The sequence below is a fragment of the Vanacampus margaritifer genome, chromosome 6 (assembly GCF_051991255.1).
Source record: "Vanacampus margaritifer isolate UIUO_Vmar chromosome 6, RoL_Vmar_1.0, whole genome shotgun sequence".
Classification (NCBI taxonomy): Eukaryota; Metazoa; Chordata; class Actinopteri; order Syngnathiformes; family Syngnathidae; genus Vanacampus; species Vanacampus margaritifer.
This window is the reverse complement of record NC_135437.1, coordinates 5,424,208-5,452,201: the sequence shown is the minus strand read 5'-3', so window position 1 is coordinate 5,452,201 and position 27,994 is coordinate 5,424,208. Positions and strand designations below refer to the sequence as shown.

The window sequence follows — 27,994 nt, the reverse complement described above, 5'->3', positions numbered from 1 at the left end:
TGGTAGTTAACTTCAAATTTATTTATTCTAAAATCAGAGCATGAACATCAAACAGAAGGAAAAAAAATACATAACTTCAGATATTGCCAAACAATATCACCAAGTTCAACTAAAACAATAATAAATGAAGTTTCTATAAAACAACATACATCAAGTCAATGTTCACTACAAGAAATGGTCTTAAATTAACTTTCTTTTATATATGTACTTGTGAAACAGCACAATAGGTTCACCAGATAAGACATTGCTGTTCTTTTTGTAGTGAATATGTGGCCTGGGGAGTTCTGCCGCTTCTGATTGCACACTGTTGTTTCTGCCTCACTTTTAATAAGTACATGAGTCACTCTGAAAACTTTGGGTGGATCCCAACACTCTTAATGTAATCTATAGGTTACATTCTCACTGTGAAAAGTGGCCCAGGTGGATACAGCGCACACTTCTGCCGAGCTATGCGGAAGAGGAGACAGCCAAAAGCACTCCCCGGCATAAACCAACCCACTGGCCATTGGCCCAGAAATGTATGGGGGCGGGACAAAAGCTGGCTCATTTGCATGAGACAGCCATCCACGTAAACAGCTTGATTTTGCTTTAAGACTCTGCCTTGCTGTGTGAACATGGTCTAAGTCTAAGTATATTTGTATGACTATATCCATTTACTACATACAGTACAAGCAACTTAGACACTCCCAGGCTTTGCTTTCCTGGTTGACAACACAATGTCATGAAATACAATAATAGGCTGGGAAGATGTGAAATCACAGTTTAAAGGTAGATTAAAATACTAGAGATGATCACAAATTTCTGATTTACACCAGCACTAGCGTTATACTACACCAAGGGCCCAGATAAATTGACGAGTTTGACTTTTAGTGCTTGTGGTCCTCATCTGGCTCACGAAGACCTTGACTATGCAATTTCTTGCCTGTCATCTCCATCATGGCCTGGACCTCGGGATCCATGTCCAAGACACTCCTCTTACATTCACCTTCCTCACCCTGAAATTAAATAAAAACACCAGATTGCATTTATTAGTTTTACAGATTGGAAATGGAAACAGACAACTGATTATGGGGATCAGACAAGTACCGTCTATTAATAAAACTAGCTCACACAAATAAATGCGTGTCTACTATGTTCAACTTCATACAATGCACAACATACTTGTCAGTTTGCACTGAAATGCTAGTTTACACTAAGAAACCACAAAAACGTTTATGAGTATTTAGTTCCAAAAGTACAAAAGTAATACTTAACAAAAGAACAATTACAATACTTGGAAAAATATAATACAGTAACTTTTGGAAAATAAAGGAAACGCCACAATTGAAAACAGCAAAAAATGGTAGAAATAATCAACACAAACATTTTTAATGAAGTACCTACTTGAAATGTTTATTTACATTTTTGAAAAGAAGTAGAATATAAAGCTCTGTAGTATGTTCCTACCAGTTAATCTCTTGTTTTCATTATCCATATATCAACAATAATTAAGATGTTTCACATAAAATAACATTACATACCTATAACAATATACATAATTCACAATAATCATATTTATATTAATATACAATGCACAGCTATCCCTAATATACTATTAACTTTCCCTGTAACTGTAACCAATTAATAATGCATAGTTAATACATTCATTAATCACAATATAACTTATACAATATATTTTCCCATATAATAACCTGCTCATATAAATCAGCCTAGTTAGCAATAATATAAAATCATCTTATCTATAACAATAAATAATGAAGTAATATAAACAGATGTACTACAATAAGCTTATTCCTGCACCCACCATTTGATTAGCCAAGATTTTTCAGTTCAATTTAGAGAATGCAACTAATGATTATTTTAATAATTGATTAATCTGTGGATTTTTTTTGACTGATCAATAAATCTGATGAAAATATATAGATATGATTATCCATCCCTTTATTCAAAAAAAAAGGACAGACATTGACCATTGGATAAAAACAGTCATTCAGAGTAATGCAGAGGTTGTTTCCATTCAAACCAGTGTGGGGTGAAGAGTCTACCCAGGCCAACAAAAATGGAAGGATGTTTAATTGATTTTATTATATGATGTTATTAGTGTTATTTCTGTGGGACATTCTATTTTTATTTTCTGTCATGACTGCAGCGTTAAAAGAATCTTGGATAGTATTTGTCTTCAGATAATGATGAAACTCATTTACCTCCTCGGGATCAGAGGGCTTTCCTACTGCCCATACTTCCATTGAGTCCAAAATAAAGTCCTCCTCCCCTGAGAGTTGTGGGCTTCCAAAAGTTGTACACTTTGGCCGTGCACGGCTGTGACCATGCCCAAAATCACTATCCAACCATAGCCCAAAGTAACCGTGCTGACCGCCCATGCCCTGATAAAGAAAGAAACCAGAAAGAATGACCAAAACACATTTTCAATACAATATGCAATTGAATTGTTAAAACGAATAAAGCATGATTTAAGTTTCAGCAATTAAGGATGCACTATAATAAAACATTAATTTGACGTTTAAAGTGTACAAAACAGTCGGGAAGAATAATATTTGCGGGTAATTTTAAAAAAAAAACTGTGTGCCCACCCTCTTATAGCTAGGGATGTCATTTTTTCAACTGAGTTCTACAAGTTTTAAGTCACATTAATGATGGGGGGGGGGGGGACTAAGGGGACATTTTGGTCATGTTCAGCTACCGGTAGTCTGTATCCCAAATTAGTAGCCCAAATTAAGTTGTACTTGTAGTACAGTGTTTGCTGTCAAGTTTTGTCTCACCAATCCGTTAGGCATGGTCTGCTGATTCTGGTTGAGGTACATGAAGTGTTGGTTGTAACCTGTAGCTGTATAAACTCTCAGTCTGGGGAGCACAGAGAACAGGAAACATCTGGAGTCACCTGCACAAGCACCAACACACACACACACACACACACACACACACACACACACACACACACACACACACACACACACACACACACACACACACACACACACACACAATGAAGATATGGCAGAAAGGCCAAAAGACTGTCCTACAATATTCAAATCACTCCACAGTATTAAAATAAATTGTTACTTTTTCATTTTTACCAGCCTTTCCTCAGTTTGGTTACTGCTCTAGTTAAATATGATTTTATCATTTTGACCACAAACCCTTCATGTATTTAGTTCCAAATTGAAATTTAAATAAAATATATCCATCCATCCATTTTCTACTGCTTATCCAGATATGGGTTTACATGCACCCAGACTTCCCTCTCCACAGCCACTTCACCTAGCCCTTCCAGGGGACTCTGAACCCCTCCTGGATGAGCGAGCTTCTCACCCTATCTGAAGAGAGAGCCACCCTGCGAAAAGTAACTCATTTTGGCCGCCTGTGCCCGGAATCTTGTTCTTTTGGTCACCACCCACAGCTATATGAGGGTAGGATCATAGATGGACTGGTGGAGAGCTTTGTGTATTGAACCCCTTAACAAAGGATTTTCTTTACTCGAATAAAATGTTTTGGGGCGGAATGGCTCAATCTTTCATCAAAGTAAAAGAAGTTTTAGTTTCAGAGTGCATTAAAACAGCTATTAAACGTAAAAAATACATAGTTTTTTTGTTTTCAATTGAATTGTACAATTGTACAGGCCACATAGTGACCTATGACAATGTCACTGTGGTTTTTCATTTTTACTTCATTAGATAATTGTATAATATATTGACAACCATAGAGATCTACTTCTCACCCTGGAATTGTGGTTTGACTTCCCAGCTGAGGGAGGCAAAGCCACCAAAAACATGCCCCTTCGTGTCTTTGATGAGCAGCAAGGTGGGCCCACACTTAGTGAGGCCTGCCAGCATCCTTGTGAAGCTCTCGCCATGCAACAGTGTGGAAAACACAAGTCTCCAGGGTGCATTATATCTGTCAGGCAGCTGGAAAGTTTAAACATTTGCATGGGATGAAGTCCTATGACACATTCATGACACTGTTATTCTGCCCCAAAAAATATTGATTACAATTATTGGTATTGTCAAATTATTACTTAAATAAATACAAACAAGGGGAAACAAGCAAATAAATAAATAAAAATCACAGATGCATGTACAATACCAAAATTATTGCAACTCATTGCTGTATTTTTTTTTACACAAAAACATTAAATCAATAACCCTCTTTATTGGTCACTTCAACATTAGAAATTGTAATCAGCAATGACCAACGTAAATTTTTACTCATGAGACGACAGTGATATACGGAGTAACGAAACACACTCTTTTAATGTTCATTTTTTGTTCTAGGAGGGTGGGGGGTCAATTTCACTCCAGCAATTTAAACATTCAGAAAATGATTGAAGTTTAGATTGTTGCCCGGGTTTAACCGTCAGCTTCGTTGTTTGTGTTTTAACTACCTAACTAGTCATATAAATAAAACTATTGTCATGATCGATAAACCTGTACTCAAAATCAAGTGATTCGATTCAGACTCGGTCGGGTGCAAAGAAATGTGATTAGGACAACCCAAGTCAGACACTAACCTGCGGTGCAAGAAACATGAGAGTGGGAATATCCAAAAGACAGTGTAGATCTTTCCAGGGTGTCTCTTTACAAGGAGGCAACAGAAGAAGGGTTGGCCGAACACTTGGCCAAACGTTCAGTCCCTCAGCTACCAACATCTCCAGGAACAAAGATACTTGGGGTACTCTAAAGATCCAGTCCTCCAAACAGGCAACATCATAGCCTCCCTGTTCTTTCAAGAAAAGTAAACATATTCATCTTAATCACCTCAACACTTAAAAAAACAATGGCAGCTGAAACAAATTGGAAATGAAACAAAAGACAATAATAACAATAATGATTAATAATAATCATTATTATTATTATTATTATTAGTAGTAGTAGTATCATTATTATTATTAATAATAATAATAATAAATAGATGTTCATTTTACTTAAAAAATAAAAATAAAAAATTATATGCTGTGTTTAAAAACAATATGTATCTTAACACTACTGCAGCACCCCAACTTTGTCTTTAGAATCACAAGAATAACATACTGTAGAAGTCACCATTTTACCTGTGGGTTTCAGTTCTGAACACATCTGCTCTGCCAAGAGTTTGCCACACTTCGAGCCATCACCCATTTTGTCTGGTTCCCACCCCTGAAGGATTCCTTTGGCAACCAGAATCTGAACTACAGCTGAGATCAGGTCCTGTAAGAACTATGAACGGAAAACATGTCTAAGATTCATATGAAAATAATTATATTTCAACTGACCCTTTCCTCACCTCTATTAATTGCTCATAGGTGATAACCTTGGAACATGCTTCACCCCGGGACATAGCCATAACAAGAGGAGCTCGTTCTTCTGCAGTACCCTTCAAGGTGTCTGCAAGGAAGATGACCAATTGCTCTCGACACACTCCTGAAGCGGCAGATGTACTGACTTTGCCAGCAGCAGTTGTTCCTAAGTCAATGTTACGCATGCACTGGTATGATCTCCTGACCATGGAATCTGGTGCCAGCATGCACATGGAGGACTGGAAAAACAGAACAGTCAGCAATTGCATGTGAATATACAGTATATATATTTGTAATTCTTATTAAAGCAATGCTATGGTGATTAAAAGACTTAGAAATATATTTTGCTTATTTGGGAGATTTGTTTCATATGGATACCTGCAACATTTCAAAGGTGAGAGTGTCTCCTACTGATGTTTTCTTTTGGGCTCCTGCAGGGCCCGCAGCATTGTCCTGAAGGCGGTCAAACACTCCTTCAATCACAGGCCGATCTTCAGGACGGAATCGGGACAGTCGCTTCTGCGCCACCACACTATCAGTGTTGCCCATGGTACGTCACATTCGTTGCATTGTGCTTGTGCTAGGTACAAATTTTTTATTTTTTTTTGGTGAGTCTCATTTGCAAGATCCTTAGTCGTCGGTCCTCTGTTTACATGTTAGCTTCCATCAAGATCATCCTCAGGGCGCATGAAAACAAGAAAGCGCCTGAGACAACTGAGATAAGATGGCGGTTTGAGAACGACTTTTTGATCACAGTCGAACGTATCCAGTAGAAAAGGGCAGGAAATGTTTCACACTACATGAGAAACACGGACCTTTTAACAATTTGCCCGATAGTCGCTGCAATGAGACACATAACTTCCGGACACTGTCAACGTGACATAAATACTAGCCAGTAATTGGTCAAATGACGACCAGCTTTTTCGTGATTGGCCAATGAAGGCAGAAGGGGAAATTACTTTTTTCCACAGGCACTACGGTTGGAAAAGAACGTCATTGTAAATGTTTGCTTTTATTTTGTTAATTACTGTGTGTCTATTATGTTTGGAAACAGGTATTAAAAATAAAACAACGACTGGTTAGTTTATTTTCGTTTTAAAATGGAAACACCAGAATTGAAATACAGCTGCTTGGTTTTTCAAATTTCTTGTTTGGAACGATCATGAAGGTAAGGTAATGAAGTATAATAGCAGCATGGTTTTCCATTGTAATTTCAAAAACGAAAATACGGTAAGAGACGCAAATAAAAACAATCTCATACTGAACAGGAGATGGCGACAACGCAGCGCGTTACGGCGACAAGCTCGGTTCGTACGGCTCTGGCCTGAAGACGATAGTGTATGCTCCATCGTCATATTATTATTTTTTTAATGTGTATTCCTCCATCCATTTTATTTATTTATTTGTTTGTTTGTTTGCATCTTCATATCAAATTCCACAACAATGCACACAAGGGACATTTCCTAACATCCGGGCATTTTTTGATAATTCTGCAATGCAACGGTTTTCTTTACACGGTGAAAACAAACGTTGCTTTTACGAGTGTCTAGCATACAAAAACAGCCAGATTGTTGTAGTAGACAAGCGACATTTCATCACATTTTAAAAATCAAAAATAATCCTCACAAATCAAATTCCAATGCTTTTCAATTAGCTTCTTTAACTAACCTCCATTTTGACTTGTGATATAAACTCGGAATTGTAGAAAATTGTAGACCGTCGGCCTTGGGGTAAAAACAGCTTCCGTTTTTACGTTTCGTGAGTGGGTGAAGAATTGCAACACAAATTAAAATAACCTCCTAAAGAACATACTTTCTATCACGTGTGCACATTTTGCACATTAGCGAGTACCTAAAAACATAATTTGCATGGCTCCGTGTCCAAACAGCTGCTAAATAAGTGGTTCTTAACCTGGGCTTGATCGGACTCCAGAGTTTTGGTAAATCAGTTTCAAGAGTTAGGCGGCGTTCAATACACAATCCCGACTCATATGATTCGTGATGACACTGGGCCTCATTGGCTGCAGGTAATCTAGCAACATTGCTTGACCTGTCTGCAACACATAGTCCAATGTAGAGAATGTCAGGATCAGGAAGGCAGGTCAGGAATGTCATACAGGAAGTGGTCTAGATTTAGACTTCCTCTTTGTCCCATAGCTCCTCTGGGTTGAGGCGGGGATGAGTGTTGTGGAGCATAATGTGCAGACAAAAACAGGGTAGTTCTTGTTTGGACTTCATTTTACTCTTTCAGGCTCTCACACATACAGTACATGTTACTGTTTTCTTTTTACAATCCAAGGATTTAGGCTCAAACCCACACTCTACTACCGGGCTATGCCGCCCTGATAATTTATTTTGCATGTTCAATTGTAGTGTCTGCCTCTAAATGTTCTGCTTGTGCAACTAAAATTTTAAGTTAGAGGCCACTGTGCCCCTAGGAGGGGGACAAAATAGTTTGGAGCTCTGCTTTGAGAACTATTCATTGATACTTCCTGTAAAATAAAACTATACCTGGGTTTCATTACTTCCTGTAAATCTGCGTTCATTTCATTTAAATTTATGAACGTTGATGGCTCTAACAGCTTTTATGCTGTTTTTGCATCAAGTTGAATAAAGAACTGGAGTGAACAGAAAATTCCCCAAACAGACTCAAGAAAATATTTTCTGAGTTGACACATCAGCATAGAAGTAGCAACCACAACTGTAGCATAATCAGTGCATTTTATGCTCAATTTAGAGAAACATTAAAGTACATTTAATGCTATCCAACATCTTGAATGCAGCAAAACTCCCAGTAGGCTAAGCTCCTTTCCCCTGCCCCTCCCTCCCACTCACCACCATCCTACATAATTCTCTTCCACCCACATCCCTCCCTTCCTGCTGGACTCTCAGCAGGGAAATGTCTGGGGTAGTTGGCATTATTTAGAGAAAAGATATCAGGAGCATGGATAACAGCTATTTGCGCTTTCCGTTTTCTTATTTTCCTCATATCTGTCAGGAGACTGGTGGGCGGACAGGCGATTGGAATCACAATGTCATCAGACGATCATAGGAATATTGGTAACAAACCAGAAGGTAATGCTAGACAAACAAGTGTTTTTGAGTGAACACGCTTTCCGTCATCATAGAACAGACAATAACTCAGTCGAGGATGTTGCTTTCGAACCAGAGGTTGGAATTGTTGCTGGAGAGATTGCTCTGATTGCATTCAGATACTTCACCATGTGTCAACAGTCAGGCATTCTATTGTCATTCAGGCTGTAAATGCTGTTGTGTCTATTCCACGCTCTTGTACTGAATCAGTATCTTGACAGGGAGTTCCATAGTTTATTGTTTGTATTATCATGGATTAAATTGATTTAGTTCCTCTAATTAACTATTGTAATGAGTTGGAAGATTTTCCTATTACTGTATATTCCACTACAATCCACACTTGGTGTTACTGTTTGCCCCGTGATTGGCAGGTTAGGGTTAGGGTTTCTCCTATCCAGTCAGCTGGGATAGGCTCCAGCATAGCTGTGACCCTAATGAGGACAAGCAATTCAACAAACAAGGAAAAAAAAAAGATGGATATTTGGATGAGTTTGCAGAATTTCCCATGTATTGTAACTTTGTGAATACAGGCAGCCTTGTTTGGAACACACTTATATTCTTTTCTTTACTTGTTTTGTATCGTTATTATTTCTGACTTGGAGTTCACAGAAATAATCAGAGAGCCTACTCTATGCTAGGAATATGTAAAACATACACTAGTCACAAAAAGTTAGGGATATTTGGCTTTTTGGTGAAATTTATGGAAAATGTCAAAAGTTCATGCTATAGTGATATCATATCATGAAAGCAGGACATTTAAGTAGAATGATCCACTGGTGACCCTGGATTGGCTGGCAACCATTTCAGGTTGTACCCGCCTACTGCCCGAAGCCAGCTGGGATAGGCTCCACAAACTGGACACAACCGTCCACACTGCAACACTGCCACCACCAAATGCTCGCCTGGTGACAACAATGGCTGATGCATAGAGCTCTCCAACATCATTGGCGGCCATCATTTCTGCCCAACATGAATCGACTTTCATCAGAGAAGAGCACTGAGGCCCACTGGTCCCTCGTCCAGCGTAAATGCTCCCATGCAAGACGACGACACCTGTGCCTGGTGGTGTGGTCAGGTACCCTTGCAGGTCATCTAGCACGCTCACTGATGTAAACGGTTTCGAATGGTCTGGCATGACACTTGGGGGCCTCGCCTCCCTTAAACATGCCTGAAGTTGAGTGGTATTCATCATCTGGTTTCTCAGCGCATTTTTCACAATGTAGCGGTCATCAGCATGAGATGTGGCCAAAGGACGTCCACTTCTACTTCTTTCTGTGACTCTTCTAGTCTCTCGGTATCTCTGTAGCAACACGGTGACACTCTAAGCTCAGTGGTCACTTCTGTCTGAGAATGTCCTGTTTGAAGCATCACAATGTCAAGGTACTTTTGATCCATTGTTAGGTGTCATCTTGGTCTCATGATGTCAAAATGTGACCAGCATCACGAGGACGACTGTTTAAACACCAGCTCTAATTGAACAAGGACATTTCTTGGTTGATTCAAGGATCAAACTCCGGTTGTGAATTTTGCCGTTAATAGTATTCAGGTCTGGAGAAAAGTGCAGGCCATTCCTTTTTTTTTTTTCTTTTTTTTTTTGGGAGAGCTCCGTATTGATCATTTGACATGTCATCATCATTGTTCTCACTTTTTTTTTTTTGTATGTGGATGTGTGTTTGTGCCGTGTGTGTGCGTGTGTGCGTGTGTGCGTGTAAAAAAAAAATCCCATACCGTTCACCCAAACCGAACACCTCAAAATCCAACCAGAGTCGTGGGGCCGCCAGGAGACCCGAAAAGGGACCAAAGAAAAGAAAGAAAAGCGAAGCCCAGCACCGACCAGACACCACCCACCGGGCCACTAACCAGAGTCCTTCACCAACCCCAGAGACATCTAAATTCCAACAAATCAGGGAGACCTCAAGGGCCCAAAGGAGAAACTGAGGAAAGGTAGAAAGGACAGACGAAGCAGAGTGAGATCCACAGACACCCGCCTCCACCGAATCAATGACCTGAGGGAGAAACAAATTGTGTCTGAGTTTCGATAGATGCTGGTGTGGTGGATCTGGCATGCATGAAAATCTCCACCAAAGAGGGGAGCCGTCCACCCCCGCCAGACAGAGTAAGCGCAACACCTCAGGGCCCCCCAGGCCGCGGCAGCGCCAAAGGACGACCCCCGGGCCCCGCAGGGGCCACCGGCCGCAGAGCAAACCCAGCCGGAGCAGGAGCGCCCCCCACCCCAACGCGGCCCGCGCCCCCAACCCAACGCAGCAGGACGGGGCACTGCAGGCACACCAGGCACCCCACCGGCCCGCAACCCCCACTCCCCCCACGACCCCCGCCCCCCATCCACCCCCGCCATCCACCCCAACCCAGCCCCAACCGCCCCCAGGTCCCCAAATCCCCAGACCCCCCCACCCCAGCACCCCCACCACCCCCCCCCGACCAAGCCGCCCCCCGCCCCCACCCACACCAACCGACAGCCCTCCGCACCCAGGCATCGACGCCGAAGAGGGGCCGGGCAGCGGAGCGGAGAGGGCATCCGCGCCCACCCCACCCCCCACCACGCGGAGGGACGGAACACCAGGGGCAGAAGGGGAGATGGGGGCACCGGAGGACGGGCGGCACCCCCGAACCCCAGGCCCAGTGGGGAGAGGCCCCGGTCGTCACCCCAACGATCTAAGTGAAAAACTAACCCTGTTACTGAGTTCGCCAGCTCGCCGACTGGCGAACTCTACCCCTAAACCATGAGTGTGACCCCACCCAGTGTATATACATAAGTGTGTGTGTGTGGTGCATTAAAATTGGGGGCAGGTGAACCGGAGCAGAGGGAAATTATATCCCCCTCTGCTCCGATCCACCCGCCTCCCAGGCATGTCAATGAGCGTATGTGGTGCATTAAAATAAATTAATGGGGGGGTGCACACGGACAGGGGACCGCAACACTGCACCATACTGCGGCCTGCCCCAACCGATGCCAAACCCCCCCCAGTTGTGTGGTGCATTAAAATTGGAGGGGAGCTGCAGGGCGGAGACGGTGTGCAGGCCATTCCATTTGAGGGACACCAGCTGATGATGCCACGATGAGCTGGAGCATTGTCGTTTGTTAATTTTGCCGTTAAGCTCCTTGTTAGAGAACAGCAACTTGTGCAAAAAGTACTGAAACATTTAACAGTTTGACATGTGCATTCTAAAGCTTAGAGAAGGTCACATTAAGTTCACCTGTAAAGGTTTGAATGCATTTTAGGCTTGTCCTGAAATTTCACCCAAGAGCCAAATATCCCTAGCTTTTTGTGAGTAGTGTATGTGTGTCTGAGGAATCAGGAACCAGTATTCAAAAATTCAATTTAAACTGCTTAAGAAATAAATGGGAGCATTTCCATGTGACTTCAACAACCATGTAGCAGAATTTTGTGGTTGTTATAGCATAAGCCACAGTGTAAATTGGTGTTACTAAAGTTGTACAGCAATTTGATTCCTTGACTTAGTTTGACTGAGTGTAATTCATTCCACAACCAAGCTCGTGACGCTCCAGTGACGTGTGGTGAGGTTCATGACTGGTGAGGCACTGACTCAAGAGGAGCTTCAATCAGTTATACACTGTTTAGCTATGTGATAGCAGGAAAAACAAAGTAATATTTAATAGTGTTGTTCTGGTACAATTTTTTGGCCCCCGATACGATACCCAGTTTTGCAGTATTGGCCGATGCCGATACCGTACCGATACCTAGGTTGTTGTTGTTGTTTTTTTCAACATGAAAAATCTGCCCTGCCATTGGTTCAAAGCATTCAATGGCCATTTGGATATCTTGGCTCGGAATACAGTGAACACATCAGTGAGTGTCGTGCATGAGCAAGACACAAGATGCTGCATCCAGAGTCCTACATTAGCGTTGGAAATACAGACGCTCCCCACCTTACGAACAAGTTACGTTCCGGAGGATCGTTCGTAAGGTGAATTTGTTCGTAAGTTGCTTCAGTGCTATATTTTGTATTATAATTTATGTTTAAAGCCTATATAAGTATATTGAAGGTTTATATAAGTATGTTTAAGGCTTGTACAAGTAACCTGCATTGGTTTGTACTGAAAAAAACTTTTAATAAAATGGAGAGAATACGTACAGTACTGTACTGTACTACGTATGTTAGAGAGAGAGAGCGAGAGACACACACAGTATGTACATGTACGTAATAAGATAAATAAAATGAAGTTTAACTTACTTTTGGAAGATGTACTCGATGCTTAAGGAGATGATGGAGGAGGAGGAAGAGGAGGATTTTATATCATGAGAGATTCTTCGTCGTCGCTGGAATCGGCTTCAAAAGTTATTTCCTGCTTCATGGGGACCGGCGTTTCTTCCTCCTCCTCCTCGACACGTTGCTCAGCCTCCAATGAGCTCTCACAGCGCCAATCGTCGGTATTAGCGGCGGAAAGAAGCACTACGCGCAATACAAAATCTAACTTACAGCATCTCTTTCCGAACATTTTTCGACATACTCTACGCGCAGACATGTTCGTATGTACCGTTGTTCGTAACTCGAATGTTCGTAAGTAGGGGAGCGTCTGTAATGGTATCGGCATGTTACTTGTTAGTACTTGCCGATGCCGATACCACTGTTTTTATGCAGTATCGGGGCCTCTCCCGATAGCGGTATCAGAACAACACTAATATTTAACATAAGGTCACGTTCATTGTTTTGGCCTGTTGTTGTTTTAATCTCTTCTTTAAAATTTGGGGAAAACAAAAAAAAAGTGTTTGCGCTTACCTTTCTGTTTATTATGTTAAACACCCTATTATAAAATGTCCCACATGTCTGGTATCATAAATACATGTCTGATGTTTCTAACAAACCAATATGTGTCAGAAATGCAAAAAAATTCTGGGAGTTATGATTATTTTATTCAAGACACAGTTACCTTAATGGTGAATGGTAGAGATTGCTGGGGACTCCCAGTTCATCAAGGTTTAGTTTAGTGGCCTGTCATTGCCGCCTTACTAAAACACTATAGCTAAACTGCATCAAGATCACATGGGAGAAAAATAATCACCATTCTGCTATTTGATACAGATCACAAAATGGTAGATCCTGATGTATGGCCAGAGTTGGAGAGGGCAGAGCATTTGGCCCGCGGTGCTGCATTGAAGTGGGCATCAGGTGTTTTCTGTCGACCTGAACATCTGAAGCGACTCAGCCAGTACAGGAAGAGAGAGAGTCAAAGAACTGCTTCCATACATACCAGACTCAAGGTGACAGCACTGGAACACGCCTATTTGGTGACAAAGATACAATGCATACGTCTGGCGTCGGGCCGAATGCTCCTATGTCATAGTTTGGTGATTTTTTTTTCTTACAAATCTATTGGTTAATCCACACATGTGGGTGTTATTTTTACAAATTGTTGACTAATCTGAAGTGTTGAAAATGGCTTGTCCTCTTTATATTGCAACAATAGTTGAACAAACGTTTTTTGGGGTCTGCTGGAAAGTTAGGATTTTGGAAGTATTAGAGTTCTGCCCGATGCCAGCAATATAGCAACAGTAGTTAATTAAGTCATACTTTTTAATATCTTCATTGACCAATAATTCTGCCTGCAGTTGATGGTCCAGTCATACTTGGAAGAAGTGGGCTGGGGCATGGAACAACTCCGAGAGGCTCAGGCTGAACTGAGGGAGCCATCTCAGGCTTTAAAGAAAGCTGCAATTGAGTATAGCAGAATCCAAGGTGAAATGAAATCTCTGGAGAGGCTGAGAGAAGTGTCAGTGAACCACCGTCAGCTCCTCACCGCTGTCAGCAACCTGCCAAGACTTTACTCTGGTAAGAGGCTTCCTAGTGAGTGTTACACAGGATGAACACATTGCTATATGAATGGTAAAGGGTCATTTGAACTTTCGACATTCAAGTTACTTACATAAATGTGAAACATATTACACTATAGGAACTGAAGTGACAATACTGCAAAGATGACTGTGGTAATGCCACCGAGATGGGCAAGATAATAGCAACGTGTCAATACTACAGGCATGAATGCAGTAGTCATGATCCAACAGAAGTGTATAAAATCTGTCACAGTCAATTATATAAAGACAAAATGGGAATCTGAACTTAACATAAAAATCCTAGACCAACCTAGATGTGGAAAGCCCATCAATTGACCACTCCTTTCCAAAAGTGGAAGGAATTTTCATGGAAGAACTTGGTCTGTATTTTGTCACACCTAAGATTAAGAATAGATATTTGAAAACCAATCTCACGTGTTGGAGAGAGTGTGGAGAATTGAACGCAGTTCATGTGCATGCTTTTTTGAAATGTAAAAAAATAAGATTTTTTTTGGGGGGGGGTGGGATACACAATTTGGCGCAGGAGATACTGGGATATGGCATCCACTTTAATTGGAAAAAAAGAAAAATTTAAAAAATTATTTGGAAAATATATTACTTGTGGCAAGCAAAAAAGCTGTAACACGAAATTGGTGCAAATTGGACCCACCAAATGAAGACCAATGTAAGGCAATCGTGGAAGAATTCCATACGATGGAGATGATGACTTTTCATAAGAAACTGCAGGGTACTCAAGGAGAACAAAAATGGAAGAAATGGACCATATATATATATATATATATATATATATATATATATATATATGCTTGCGTAGGTTTTCTCCGGGTACTCCAGTTTCCTCCCACATTCCAAAGACATGCATATCAGGTTAATTGAACTTGTCCATAGGTGTGATTGTGAGTGTGGATGGTTGTTTGTCTCTTTGTGCCCTGCGATTGGTTGGCAACCAGTTCAGGGTGTACCCCGCCTACTGCCCGAAGCCAGCTGGGATAGGCTCCAGCGCCCCCCGTGACCCTTGTGAGGACAAGCGGTTAAGAAGGCGACGTTATGCGCTGGTCCTCATGAGAAATGTGGTCTTCCTACAGGCATAACAATACTGCTTTTGTCCATATGGCGCGGCCATAATCAACGTATACTTAAAGTTGCTTTAAATGGCGATGGACACAGAAAATACGAGGAATAGACAGTGAATTGTTTAGAAAAGTGACTCCCCCTGTTAGTTTTTAAGGCTTGTTTGTATTTTATATACGACAATGTTGTGCAGGTGTTCAAAATTAAAATTAAAATTGAAGTGAAAAAAAAAATCTGTCAGTCACTGGAATCACTAGCCATCTTAACTATTTGGGTGTTTTTTAGCAAGTGGATTTTACACAAAAGCATATTTTTTAAAACAATCTATCTATGGTAGCCAGAATGGATATTTATTTATTTATTTAATTAATTAATTAATTCATCTAACCGTAGGGCAGTCATCCTCAAATGGGGGCAAGGTGTGAAGTTGGTGCAAGTTCGATTCTGAATCTGAATCGATCTGAATTTATTTTTATTTGATCTATGCTTGTCGTGAAATCCGTTTAAGTGACTAGGTTGTTTGTGAAGCGCAACGCACAAGCTTGGTTGCTGGGCAACGTTAATCCACAACAGCTGGCTCACTCGCTTTTTCTTTTGATGCATTGGCTCCAAACATGAATTTAGTCATGAACACACTAGTATTCTGATAAAATTACTGTTATTGTATAAATAGATTATATAAATGCACATGCTCCTTCAAAGTAGCTTGTTGGATCAGCGGGGCACACATCACTTGCGATGATTAGTATAGCGTTCTAATTCGCTCCAGAAGACAATTTCAAATTTAAAGTCCGTGGAGCTTACAATCTGTCTGGCTATGCCATCAAATCCACCAAAATCACCTTAGACCACCTGCGCCACAACTTAAACCTGCTCTTAGCTGGTCTAAAATCTAGTTTACTTTTCGTCACCAAACTGCCAGATGCGCCGGCGGTGTGCAATGGAATATGCCAGGCCTGTCCAGTAGAAACGCAGTCTATCAAATTCACAAACACACTAAACTAGACCTTCCCTAGTGTGTGTACGCCAGTTGACCAAAATAGGGCGTGTCATTTAAAAAATATGCTCTCAATCCACCGGAACGGAACGTTCAACTGTCATGTCTGGGAAGATCTGGCTTTGGTTGAGGATCCCGATTGGTCCTGAGTGGATTCCTGCCCTTTCGCAGGCTGACCAATCCGGGCCCTCAGCCACTTGTGCCTGGCCCCAGCTGTGATTAGTTACCCTAATTGGTGTGGGTGTATTTAATTCCCGGGTGGTGATCAGTTCCGTGTGGGATCATTGCCGCTTGTCACGGTCACCCCCGGAGTTCTGTCTGTCATTTTGATTTTTGTACCTTTTCAGTTCCTTGTTTATTTTAATATTAACCAGTACCCTGGTTAGTGTTTGTTTGTAAAATAAAGCACGCCAGTCTCGCCTGCACTCCTGCTGTGGTTCTCCTGCCTCCCTGCATTTTGGGTCCTCCACTCCACACGCCGACAGACACCATGCCGCTCTGTGACCACACCGTGACAGAATGATCCCACCTAAAGGACCCAGCGGACCAAGAGGCAGGTGCCGTTCCAGTTGCGGCGGTGCGCATCCAGCGCCCGCTTCCAGTTTCCAGCGGCGCGTGTGGAGCGCCCGTGGCCAGTTCTGGCAGCGCTCGTGCAGCGCCCATTGCCGATGTTCTGGCGGCGCTCGTGTAGCGCCCGTTGCCAGTGTTTCCGGCGGCGCTGATGGCAGCGGTCGTTGCCAATGTTCTGGCGGCGCTCGCGTAGCGCACGTTGCCAGTGTTTCCGGCGGTGCTAGTTGAGCACCCGTTGCCAGTTCTGGCGGCTCCCGTACAGCGCCTGCTTCCAGTTCCGGCGATGCACGACCTGCGGCCGCCACCGGTTCCCGTTCCGGCGGCGCACGTCGTGCAGCAGCAGCCCTTGGCATCCTCGCCTGTGCCGCTGCAGCCCCTGGCATCATCGCCTGTGCCGCTGCAGCCCCTGGCATCCTCGCCTGTGCCGCTGCACCCCCTGGCATCCTCGCCTGTGCCGCTGCAGCCCCTGGCATCCTCGCCTGAGCCGCTGCAGCCCCTGGCATCCTCGCCTGAGCCGCTGCAGCCCCTGGCATCCTCGCCTGAGCCGCTGCAGCCCCTGACATCCTCGCCTGAGCCGCTGCAGCCCCTGGCATCCTCGCCTGTGCCGCTGCAGCCCCTGGCATCCTCGCCTGTGTCGCTGCAGCCCCTGGCATCATCGCCTGAGCCGCTGCAGCCCCTGGCATCATCGCCTGAGCCGCTGCAGCCCCTGGATCATCGCCTGAGCCGCTGCAGCCCCTGGCATCATCGCCTGAGCCGCTGCAGCCCCTGGACTCTACGCCTGAGCCGCTGCAGCCCCTGGACTCTACGCCTGAGCCGCTGCAGCCCCTGGACTCTACGCCTGAGCCGCTGCAGCCCCTGGACTCTACGCCTGAGCCGCTGCAGCCCCTGGACTCTACGCCGGAGCCTTCATCCGGGTCCCGCTACAGACGTTGACTTTGTTTGGGACATCTGGGATCCGTCCCTTAAGGGGGGGGGGTACTGTCATGTCTGGGAAGATCTGGCTTTTGTTGAGGATCCCGATTGGTCCTGAGTGGATTCCTGCCCTTTAGCAGGCTGACCAATCCGGGCCCTCAGCCACTTGTGCCTGGCCCCAGCTGTGATTAGTTACCCTAATTGGTGTGGGTGTATTTAATTCCCGGGTGGTGATCAGTTCCTTGTGGGATCATTGCCGCTTGTCACGGTCACCCCCGGAGTTCTGTCTGTCATTTTGATTTTTGTACCTTTTCAGTTCCTTGTTTATTTTAATACTAACCAGTACCCTGGTTAGTGTTTGTTTGTAAAATAAAGCACGCCAGTCTCGCCTGCACTCCTGCTGTGGTTCTCCTGCATTTTGGGTCCTCCACTCCACACGCCGACAGACACCATGCCGCTCCGTGACCACACCGTGACATCAACGAGGTGCAATATAGTCTGCCAAATTCTCAAACACGGTAAACTAGACTTACCCCGGCACAAAAATGATCTTCGTCTTTATACTACCTGCATAGGCTACTGAAAATAGGGCCCTATGTCTCTCGGCTGGCCTAGGAACGCCTTGGGACTCCCCCCCCAGAAGAGCTGGATGAAGTGGCTGGGGCGAGGGCAGTGTGGATTTCCCTGCTAAAGCCCCAAATTAGCCATACATCATGTGAGCATGTAGATAATTAGCAATTCTGCTTTTAGTTGGAAGATAGATCCTGTTGAAAACAATCCAAATCCCCCTGCCCCCATTGTTTGCACCGATTACAATTCTTCAGGTGCTATTTGTTGGACATTATGTTTAAAACAAAAAGACAACATTCATTTGTGCAAGTGCAATTCATTGTATCTTGTGTCTATCAATGAGTAAATTCCTTGCATGTTTTCTCATTGTCCAGTTGGGAGTCTGGTTTTGGAAACTGAGCGTCTGGTGGAGTCAAGAAGGCTCCTGGAGGCCCACGCCTACCTGATGAATCTGGAGCAGTGGCAATACGACATCCTCTGGCAGCTTAATGGGGATGCTGGGATGCCAGGAAGTGAGCTCAGCACTGATGACCAGGAGCTGGTGTCCAAATACTTCTCTGGTGTTAGGAAGCTTGGAGAGACTCTGGGTGAGGCAACCGCAACAAACTAACATACATAAGTTGAAGGCACAGGCTTTTTCTAATTTTATCTTCTTCTTTTTTCTGTTGTTGTTTCACATGATGATCAGATACAGCTACATTTACTATCGAGGAATTCAGTGGCTGCTCAGTTAGCAAATTCTCAGTACAAATAATAAAATACAACATGGTAAGCTATGACATAAATGATATAGAGCAGAATTAAAGTTAAGTCAAATATGATCAACAGTGTTACTCTTCAGAAGTCCAATCGTGAGCTTTCCAGCCCCTCCAGACCGCCCACACTATCCTTAATATGTATAGCAGGGATGTCAACTGTACGGCCCAAAGGCTGGATCAGGCCCACAAAGGAGTTTAATCCAGCCCACAAGATGATTTTGTAAAATAAAAACAAAAGAGTATTGCCGGACCAATTAATCAGCCGGCAATGGCACGATCAAAACATATTTGACATTTTTTGTTGTGGTGTACCCACCATTGTTGGTTACTTTTGTTTTAATGAATTGTTTGAGATGAGGAAATCACCAGTGCATCCTTCTACTTAAATGTCTACTTTCATGATATGATATCAATGCAGTGTGAACTTTTTACATTTTCCATAATTTTCACCAGAAAGCCAAATATCCCTTACTTTTTGTGAGTAGTGTATATGCAAAACGGGTAGATATAACACGCCTTGCATTTATGTGTTTGTTTTTGAACATATATTTACAGTTGAGCCCCGCAATTTAGGGCTGGCCCGCAAATAGCAAAAGTCTGCGTATAATTGAAACCAATTATTCTGAAGTTATATACCATGATTTTGCCGATCTCGCCCCCTATATTTTTTCCCCCACGTGGCCCCTGAGCTAATATGAGTTTGACACCCCTGGTATATTTCTATTACGTAGTTAATACTGTGTATAAATTGTCTAACGTGTAAGATGTGTTGTGTATCTGCGTGTTCTTTCACCTTTAGAAATTATTTTCCGTCACTGCAGGAAAGGAGCTGTGGGCAGTCGTGAGCAATGCCTTGGCTGTGGTGCGCCAAAACCCCACAACATTTGTATCAGCTGTGAGGATTATTGAGCGGGAAGAAGCTATTGACAGAACTCTACTGGAGGAACGAGCTGAGGGCAGTACCAGGCTCCTTCCTCCTGGACGACCTCGCTGTTGGAGAGCATATTTCTTCCGGGTGCCTCTTCTATCTGTCTATCATATTTCTGACGTGAACAATGCTTCTAATTTTAGATGACTTAATCTATGGATTTCATTCTTTTTTAGGTACTAGAGGAGGTGGTGTCTGCTCGATTTCGTAGCGTGTCTTGCCTTCACACACAGGGTCCAGGTTTGGCAGGACACCTCTCTACTTTGCAACATGCTGTCATGGCCGATCTGGCCACAGTACGCCACTTGTTGGAGCCCTGTGTCCCACCACACTACCGCCTAACCAGAGCCTACCTCAGGGCGATCCACCACTGTTTACATGCTCACTTGACACAGGTGAGATATTTCCTCAGTGAGGGAACTTCACTAAAACAACAGCAATTATTGATTTCCTTGTTACTCCCGCTATCGTCGGCAAAAGATTTGTTCCCTTTCAAGCTTATCCTCCATATTCAGTATGAATCATTTTTGTGGCGCAGGTTAGCAGGTGGGACCTGGAAAGTGGCGAGATTTTTGCTGTGCTCAACTGGGTACTACATGTCTACAACAGGTGAGGTCCATTATCTACACCAAGGATCTGCAACCTCCTGCTCTGGAGCCATATGTGGCTATATATATTTTCTTTAAATTTACTCAAAAAATAATTAAATATTCAAAAAATGTCAGAGTCCAATTTTATAAGTTGCCAGAAAAATGAAGAAAAATAGATGAAAGTTAAAAAAAAAAAAAAAAAACTAAAAACCTCCAATAAGTGACCATAGAATTTCCAAAAAGAGGAAAAGCAGAAAGTTACCATAAAATGTCAATGAAATTGCCCAAATATCAGAGAATTGAATGAAAAAGAAAAAAAAATGTTTTTAATTAGTTATAAAATGTCCAAAAATAAAAGAAGAAATCCTGAAAATTACCAAAAAATGTCCACAAAATTGCCGCAAAAAAAGTGAGAAAATTGATTTAAGAAAAGGCAGGAAAGAAAACTTTCGAAACGTAACCAAAAAGAAACCCCAAAAGTAGCCATAAAATGTTCACAAAATTGCCGAAAATGTCACAAATTAGTAGCAAAAAAGAGAGAATTTTTTCAAAGAAATAGCTATAACATGTAAAAAAAAAATTAAAAAAAACTGCAAGAAAAGAGGTAGAAAATGACCATATGTCCATAAAATTGCTAAAATTGTCAAGTTTGACAGAAAAGCAGAAAATCTCGAGGTGTGAAACATGTAAGGTAGAAGAAAATGAATCTCAAAGACTTGGAAGCTGCATATTTTTCTGTTATTGTGCAGCTCTTTAGCGCTTGTGCACTCAGTACATTAGACTAACTCTAACACACTGTTTCGTTCATCACAATGTTCAAATATTTTGTGGCTCCAGACTTATTTTTGGGTATTTATTTGGTCTAAAATGTCTCTTTTGACAGCAAAGGTTGCTGACCCCTGACCTACACAGACTGTACCTGGATGTTTGGACAGTATTAGCAAGTTGATAGTTTTGACAATGGCTAAGTCCAACCACCGTGCCATGCAAACTTCCCGCCCTCGCACACCAGCTCGCACTCCTTCCCTTTTATGAGAGGATTTTCCGTCTATGAGAGATAATCTTGAGTTGACCTTTGTACCAGAGACTCACTTATTTGTATACACGCGATTTACAAAATCAATTTTTTAGAATGTGTCCCCTTTAAAATTGTAATTTGCTAAAAGTTGAGTTAATTATGTGATCATAGCTGCACTATAACTTTTTTGTCATTAGCATTGAAATGTCACCTAATTTGGCATGCACTGTAAGTAGGTTAGAAAAACTGAGCGTCTGTCCGTCTTGCTTTGTCAGCCCCGTCATGATGGGTGATCCAGAGCTGCTGTATGACATGAAGGGGGAAGAGCTGGAACATCTGATCTCTAGGGAGGGACTAGAACAACTTCAGAACAAATATGTGACAAGCGTTCGGGTGAGAAATACATGCATTTGCAAAATCAATTGTCTTATCAAATGAAATGTTGTGAATATCGAAATATTCATCAGTGTATGCAGTGCTTACTTTTCTCGTTTACTAAAATGCATGGTAGGAGCCCCTCATAGCTTTCTGGTTATTTTTGCTCCTGTAGAAGAGTGTGTCTGAATGGATGCAGAAAGCTCTGCAGGTGGATCTGCAAGACTGGCAAAGGGACCAAGAGCCAGATACAGACCATGAAGGTTTCTACCAGACCAGTCTACCAACCATCATCACTCAGGTAAGCGGCCATTGCTTGCAACTACAATTGTACAGTCAAACATAATCCAACCTACAAAATGTCTAATCTTTGTCATTATTTTTAACCCAAACAGCTAGTCACTGAGACAGATAACTGTCTGCTTGTCGGTTGTTATTATTAAGCTGTCGGAGGACAAAAGACCTGCTCTCTGACCAACCAAAAAGCTTCCGTTTTGACGTGCTTATCCAAAAGACATTCTCCCACAACCTTTGTGGCTTTTCCCTATGCATATTGGCAAATTCCTGTTCATCAGTTTCCCGTTATTTCAGTGATCATTGTGACAATTTCTTTTTTTTAAAGGAGTGTACCAACAAGAACAATGTACAGTACATACTGTTGTCTAAAACATGGAGGAGGTTCAGTTATGCCCTCTATCTGCATTTGTCATGAGAAAATCTTACAGGAAAATCTACAGATACACATGACAGAGGGCAGATAAACAAATACCCTCTAAATACGTGGTTTTGGAAGAAAGAAAAAATCTTTTTAAATGAAAGATGTCGGATGGAACATGTATCCATGACATTTAAAACGACAGCATGAAAACAGAACTTTTAACTCAAGTGTCATTTAACAGATATAGAATTATATTGATTGTAGGCTCCCCATTTTAAAAGTATTTATTCTGCCAGTTTTGTGTTGATAGAAATGTATCAATGCCTGATACAGACAGAAAGCCCTCCTTCAAATGTGAAAGGTACACTGAACAAAGTTCAAGTCATCATCAAGCACTATGTTCAGGTGCGGAAAGAAATGAGTAGTGATAATAATGAGAGTGATAAAACATTAATAATTTTAATAATGGATCATTCATGTATATAGTCAGGAAATTGTGTCCTCTGTTGTCACTTCTAATTTTTTCATGAATATTAGGTTTAATTTAAAGTACCATTTATACCTTTAATTGAAGAGTTGCATTTATTGTACAAAAGTAATTTTGATGCTATATTTGGAAAAAAAATCTTACATCACTATATACTTCTCACTGGTGCAGTCATTTATTCAAAAATATTTACCAGATAGTAGTAGCATACTAAACACACACATGGTGGCACAGATTATTTTCTACCGGTTCTTTATTTTCGTACTTGCTTCCTCTTGTGATAAACCTAGTGAATACCATTGCTTTGTAGAAATCTGCTGAGTATTCAACAATTATGTGAGCGTAAGGGTACTTAAAGGTGAAGTCAACCCCAACATCTTCTTTACAAAAATATGTTCTACGTATGTGACCCCTGCACTAGTCTAAACATGGCACTGTGTTTGTGGAATATGAGTTAAAAGTAGTGCTGTAAAGCGTTAACTAATTAATTAATAACAAAAAAATATTGCATTAATCATGTATTAACGCAGATTAACCGCAATATTAATTTTGACCACAGATTATCCTTTATCTTGACAGTTGGTGGTTATGTTAAAGGTAGCAGTGGTTGTGTTTGAGCAATAAACATAACTACATGCATTAAATTAAAGCATTTAGTATTTTTTTGCGTATGACATTCAGAATATTTGTTCATGTCAAACTTATTGGGGTCAAAAAAAAATTCATTTTATTATGCAAGTAACTAACTGATTAGAAAAAGAGGAGGATGAGCATGTGCAGTGGATCAAAAAAAATTTAAGACTTCCTCAAATAATAGGTGCTCTTTAAATTTGGCAGGCAAAAAAATGATAAAAAGCCTTTTTAATTAATTACAATTCTAAGATGTGATTGATCTGATTTTAAAAATGTATCGTTTCGCAGCTCTAGTTAAAAGATAATATTTCCTATGTAGCCCCACTAGTCGAAACCCAGGCTCAGGTAACAAACAATCACAGCTCACCTGATTTCTGAAGCTGAGCCGTGATTGGTCGTTACCAGAGCCCTGAGCAACTGTGATGTCATTTAGTTGACAGCAAATGGCAAAATGCCCGCCCCCTAAAATGGATAAAACCGACTGGATTTTGCTGCTTATTCGTATTCCACAAACACAATATTAATCAAAAGGCAGTGTTTTGACTAGTGGGGGCACATACATCATATTATTGTCAATATTTATCTATTTATTTTGGGGGGGTTTGACATCCCCCCTTAAGTGGCAAAGTCCACCACTCGAGACCCTGTGTGGCATTTACATGTATGGAACTTTTGGGAACAATTTATTTCTCATTTCCTCGAGCTCCCCTGACTGCAAATCCCTGCCCCTGAACCTATTCTGGGTTTTCTTTCACCCGCCAATAACTACCAGAATTGGTATTTCATTTTTTAGAAGAGTTTTTAAAGTTCCTCCAAAATGTCCTTGTTGTTGCTGCAAAGTGAAAGGGCTGACACTTAAAGGCGGATGGCGCAGTGGTGGTGTGATGTGTCAGTGAATTATGTTTGTCTTCTGTGATAGATGTTGGAGGAAAATGCCCGTGTGGCTCTAATGATTGGAGAACCACTCAGAAACCAAACAATACAAATGGGGCTGTGTGAGATGGAGAACCTTCTCAACAGGTTTGCTAATATTTCACAACAAAGATCATTTTATTTATTCTTTGCTGTGGCTCATTTAAACGTACTGAAAAAGTGAGGCCATTGTTTCAATACTTTTGAAGGGACTAAGTGTCCTATTAATTTATCTTCAAATTCATTTATAGATTTCGAGAAGCTCTGGTGGAATTTGGGAAGGAGTGTCGCAGCAATCCAATTAAGAGCAAAAGCAAGTTCTACCTCCACTATCTGCTTGCCTCCATTAGCAATTGTATCATTCTCAAGTAAGAACACTTCAGCATTCTTATCTAAGTTTAAACTCTAATTTTTGGCAATTTGAACTCTGGGAAATTGAGAATATTAAATCATCCTTAGAGTTGTAGATATACAAGTTGTTATGTAAAGTTGTTTATATTTGCACAGTATATTTTTTTATAGAATTATTCTGGTAACTACAGCTGCCAGTTTTTTTTAAAGTGATAACGTAATAATTAGGTCTACAGTACAGTATATCAATTTTAAATGAACATAATACATTTAGTTTAACTTTTATATTCACATGGTTTTGCTGTATATCTAAATATTCTTATCTGTAATATGACTTTGTAAAATGCATTTTTCTTTTGGCATTATAAAAAAGTACCAAATAACCTACTGACAAAAAATGTTATTCTAACACTGCTATGATGTAATTTTAACTGTATCCCAATGTTTTTGTTTTACAGTTTAGCTATGTTTAAATACAGTAATTTGTGAATTATACAAAAAATATGAGCTTTTTAATATTTTCAAATTGTCAAATCAACAGTTGTGTTTGATTCAGTTTTACGAAATTACGTAAATTACACAATGCTTCATTGATTTTGTATTTACAGTTTTTATGTCACGATTTTACAGAAATTCACTGTTAATTCTACAGATTTTTTTTCTTTACAGTGTATGTCACATTAATGGTGGAAAATTAATAATTTCTCTTGGTCTGTTTTTTGTTTATCACAAAAACCTGGCATTTGAACACATGTGTTGATAGAAAATGTTAAATGGAATACCGTACATTCTCATTACTCTATAGTTTCAGTGCAGGTTTATGGAAAACATTGTCAAATGTTTCTCTCTAATATTTGCTACAGAAAGTCTACAGAGAGCCTTCAGCAGCAACAGTCATCCTTCAAAACAGGACAGTTTGCACGGGCTCCTCCCAACCCACTGGCAGCTCTGGATCGAGCAGTACGGAGGGCTTGTCGCATAGTAATGGATCAGCTCCTGCTGGACCTAAAGCCGTTCCTCACGGGCCTACTGACACGGCCCTGGCTGCTCCAGGGAGAACCCACGCCTAAACTCTGCCACATCCTGGAGTGTCATCTGGCGCTGTACAGTCACGTTCAACCGCCTTGCCGACAGGTCGAGTAGCTATTGCTCTGCGGGCGCCACACTTTGCTAACGTGGCTGAGAAAGGCCATTTCACGGACTTAATGATTGACTAAAAGCTTTGTTAAGTATTTATTTATTGATTGCACCCTTATTAAATCTATAATGTATACAATGTAATGCTGTTGCTGTGGGTATGTACAGCGTCTGCAGGAGGAAGCCCAATGGTTAATGGTGGTGGAGTATGTCAAAGCATTGATGCAGAAGAAGCTGGTATGTCGCAGCAGCGAGGAAAGGAGGAAATTCACTCAGCAGATGGTCAAGGATGAGCAGCAGTTTAGAGATATTTTCCATGGTCTGGTCAGTTAAATTATTATTCTACTGTTATTAGTGATGTGACATAAGTAGTGCGATGGTGTATAGCCAGCTATGAAATAACCCGATTACAGTGAAGGTGAGATGTTGTGTAAATTGTAAATAAAAGCAGAATAGAGTAATCCTCCCTCCATCATGGGGGTTCCGTTCCAGACCATCCCTGCAATATGTAAAATCTGCAATTTAGTAATAAACTTGTGAAATACTCCCTAGGCATGTTTTTGTTGCATTTATGCTAGTTCATTTAAAAATAAATTTTAACACACAAATAATACAAACGCATTTAAACACATATAATTTATTGAGCGAGAGCAAGGTAGTGGATAACAAAAATATTGTACAGTACAGTGTAACAGTGTACCGATCCTTTTGTGGTTGCAATTCTGTAAACAATCCATTTTTTTTCCAAACTCACAAACTTAACATCTCGCAATCGACATCAATTTTCATGCACCTTATAAAATCGTTGATCTCTGTAGCATTTAAAGTCAGAATTACAGAGGATGACATGAAAATGTAAAGGTCGGCTGTGCGGATGACCTTGGAATTATATTTCTCCTTCTTCTTCTTCTTCTTCTTCCTGACTTTTAAAGGAAGATGATGGGTTACTATCTGAAGTGAAACCACTGACCCTCCTTCTAGTCTTGGCTGACTTCATCAAACTCAAAGACCCCAGCATGCTGCCTCTTGAGGTGTCTGGACTTGCAACAAAATATCCCGACATCAGGTCAGTAAAACCCGCTTTTGAAAACCATTGTTTAGAGACAAAGATAGAAAAAAAAAAAGACAGAAATCAGTGTGAATGCTAAGAAACGCTACTACATGGATTGTGTCTGTTTTGACTGTCCAGTGAAGAGCATGTGTCTGTGTTGCTGGACATCCGTGGTGACATCTCCAAGGACATAAGAGGCTCGGCACTGGAGTTGCTGCAACAGAGTGCCGCCCCTCTGCCGCACGGTTACCGCCCTATCTTCACAGATATCCAGGTGCCTCCTTCAACCATGACCTTCTGCCTGCCAACTGCCAAATGTACATAGTGACCAATTGTGCACCTGTTGACTCTGAATAGATCAAGGGACCATCCTTAAACGCACATTGCTGTGCAGAATGCTGTTACATATCACACATAACTTTATGTTACTTTTTGAACAAGCTGTTTTTGATTTATAGTCCTTCACAGCTCCTCAGAGTCAATACAATGGCTGTTCCTCATTATCAAGAACATAGAATACGGTCTTGTGAACTCGCTAAGTATGGTTTTGCTCAGAATGTACTAGAGAACGTACTTCGTAATGCTTAAGAATGATAGTCTTTTTGTAAATAGACCTACATACAAAGTATTTCTGTCATAGCAACATGACATGCATCTTCCTTATTGTGAGGGCCTTTTGCTTTTTAACCCATTTTGTAAGACTTTTGCTTATCTTTTGACCCTTGACTTGTTTTTTGATAAATTGAGTAAATCTCTGACC

At 41.4% G+C, this 27,994-nt stretch overlaps 3 protein-coding genes across 8 annotated transcripts; 2 read left to right on the top strand and 1 right to left on the bottom strand.

Annotated features, from left to right (window-relative positions):
- meak7 (MTOR associated protein, eak-7 homolog) lies at positions 1-6,138 on the bottom strand. The gene is made up of 8 exons (XM_077568775.1): positions 5,669-6,138; positions 5,278-5,529; positions 5,066-5,210; positions 4,526-4,737; positions 3,737-3,923; positions 2,781-2,899; positions 2,205-2,384; positions 1-995 (listed from the first exon to the last, which is right to left on the bottom strand). The coding sequence occupies exons 1-8, from the start codon at positions 5,837-5,839 to the stop codon at positions 867-869; spliced, it is 1,395 nt and encodes a 464-aa protein (XP_077424901.1). The 5' UTR covers positions 5,840-6,138; the 3' UTR covers positions 1-866.
- On the top strand, positions 5,729-27,989 carry exoc3l1 (exocyst complex component 3-like 1). Of its 6 annotated transcripts, none has more exons than XM_077568771.1 (15): positions 5,729-5,840; positions 13,447-13,625; positions 13,974-14,193; positions 18,711-18,923; positions 19,916-20,109; positions 20,199-20,417; positions 20,561-20,631; positions 21,906-22,023; positions 22,181-22,306; positions 24,703-24,803; positions 24,947-25,063; positions 25,910-26,180; positions 26,352-26,507; positions 27,116-27,249; positions 27,373-27,989. In XM_077568771.1, exons 2-15 carry the CDS (start codon positions 13,455-13,457, stop codon positions 27,557-27,559), a joined length of 2,298 nt encoding a protein of 765 aa, XP_077424897.1. In that variant the 5' UTR covers positions 5,729-5,840; positions 13,447-13,454; the 3' UTR covers positions 27,560-27,989. The 6 variants fall into 6 exon arrangements, 5 of the variants coding, with proteins under 5 accessions (XP_077424897.1, XP_077424898.1, XP_077424895.1 ...); XM_077568772.1 differs by lacking the exon at positions 5,729-5,840 and adding an exon at positions 6,281-6,458; XM_077568769.1 differs by lacking the exon at positions 5,729-5,840 and adding an exon at positions 8,165-8,364.
- Positions 15,096-18,484, top strand: LOC144053889 (uncharacterized). Its single transcript, XM_077568776.1, has 2 exons — positions 15,096-18,252; positions 18,342-18,484. The coding sequence occupies exon 1, from the start codon at positions 17,138-17,140 to the stop codon at positions 17,882-17,884; it is 747 nt and encodes a 248-aa protein (XP_077424902.1). The 5' UTR covers positions 15,096-17,137; the 3' UTR covers positions 17,885-18,252; positions 18,342-18,484.
- Positions 27,990-27,994: the final 5 nt, after the last annotated feature.